This window comes from Nematolebias whitei, chromosome 22, assembly GCF_014905685.2.
Source record: "Nematolebias whitei isolate Nwh7 chromosome 22, NemWhi1, whole genome shotgun sequence".
Classification (NCBI taxonomy): Eukaryota; Metazoa; Chordata; class Actinopteri; order Cyprinodontiformes; family Rivulidae; genus Nematolebias; species Nematolebias whitei.
The window spans coordinates 1,795,449-1,795,837 of NC_056519.1; the positions used below are offsets into that span (position 1 = coordinate 1,795,449).

At 47.6% G+C, this 389-nt stretch overlaps 3 protein-coding genes across 3 annotated transcripts in view; 1 reads left to right on the plus strand and 2 right to left on the minus strand.

Moving 5' to 3' along the window:
* The window catches only part of phf21b (PHD finger protein 21B), a 97,266-nt gene that overhangs the window by 82,896 nt on the left and 13,981 nt on the right, over positions 1-389 (minus strand). The gene's annotated exons all lie outside the window — the stretch shown is intronic.
* nup50 (nucleoporin 50) overlaps positions 1-389 on the plus strand; it is a 28,926-nt gene that overhangs the window by 19,883 nt on the left and 8,654 nt on the right. The gene's annotated exons all lie outside the window — the stretch shown is intronic.
* The window catches only part of kiaa0930 (KIAA0930 ortholog), a 5,761-nt gene that overhangs the window by 2,193 nt on the left and 3,179 nt on the right, over positions 1-389 (minus strand). The window contains exon 3 of the mRNA XM_037695853.1: positions 203-307. Coding sequence (XP_037551781.1) covers positions 203-307 — 105 coding nt within the window. The remainder of the gene's footprint in view (positions 1-202; positions 308-389) is intronic.

A 389-nucleotide genomic window follows, 5' to 3' on the forward strand; every position in this document is an offset into this window, starting at 1 on the left:
AAAACAGCCGAATGTATCAACTAAACCCGAATGAAAAACAGCCGAATGTATCAACTAAACCCGAATGAAAAACAGCCGAATGTATCAACTAAACCCAAATAAAAACAGACAAAACCAGCTCCGTCTGCAGGGTAAATAACTGTTGTTGTTGTTGTTGTTTGTTGTTGTTGTTTGTTCAGTGATGTCACAACTCTGTGTTCACCTTCTGCAGGATCAGGTTCAGGTAGACGCTCTCCTCCCAGTCGATGTCCGGGTCACCAAGGCCCGGCAGCTTCTTCGAGTCCCTCCTGTAGACTTCCACCTCCACCTGAAACACAGAGCCCATCAGAACCACTGGAACCACAGAACCACTGGGACCACAGAACCCATCAGAACCACTGGGACCACAG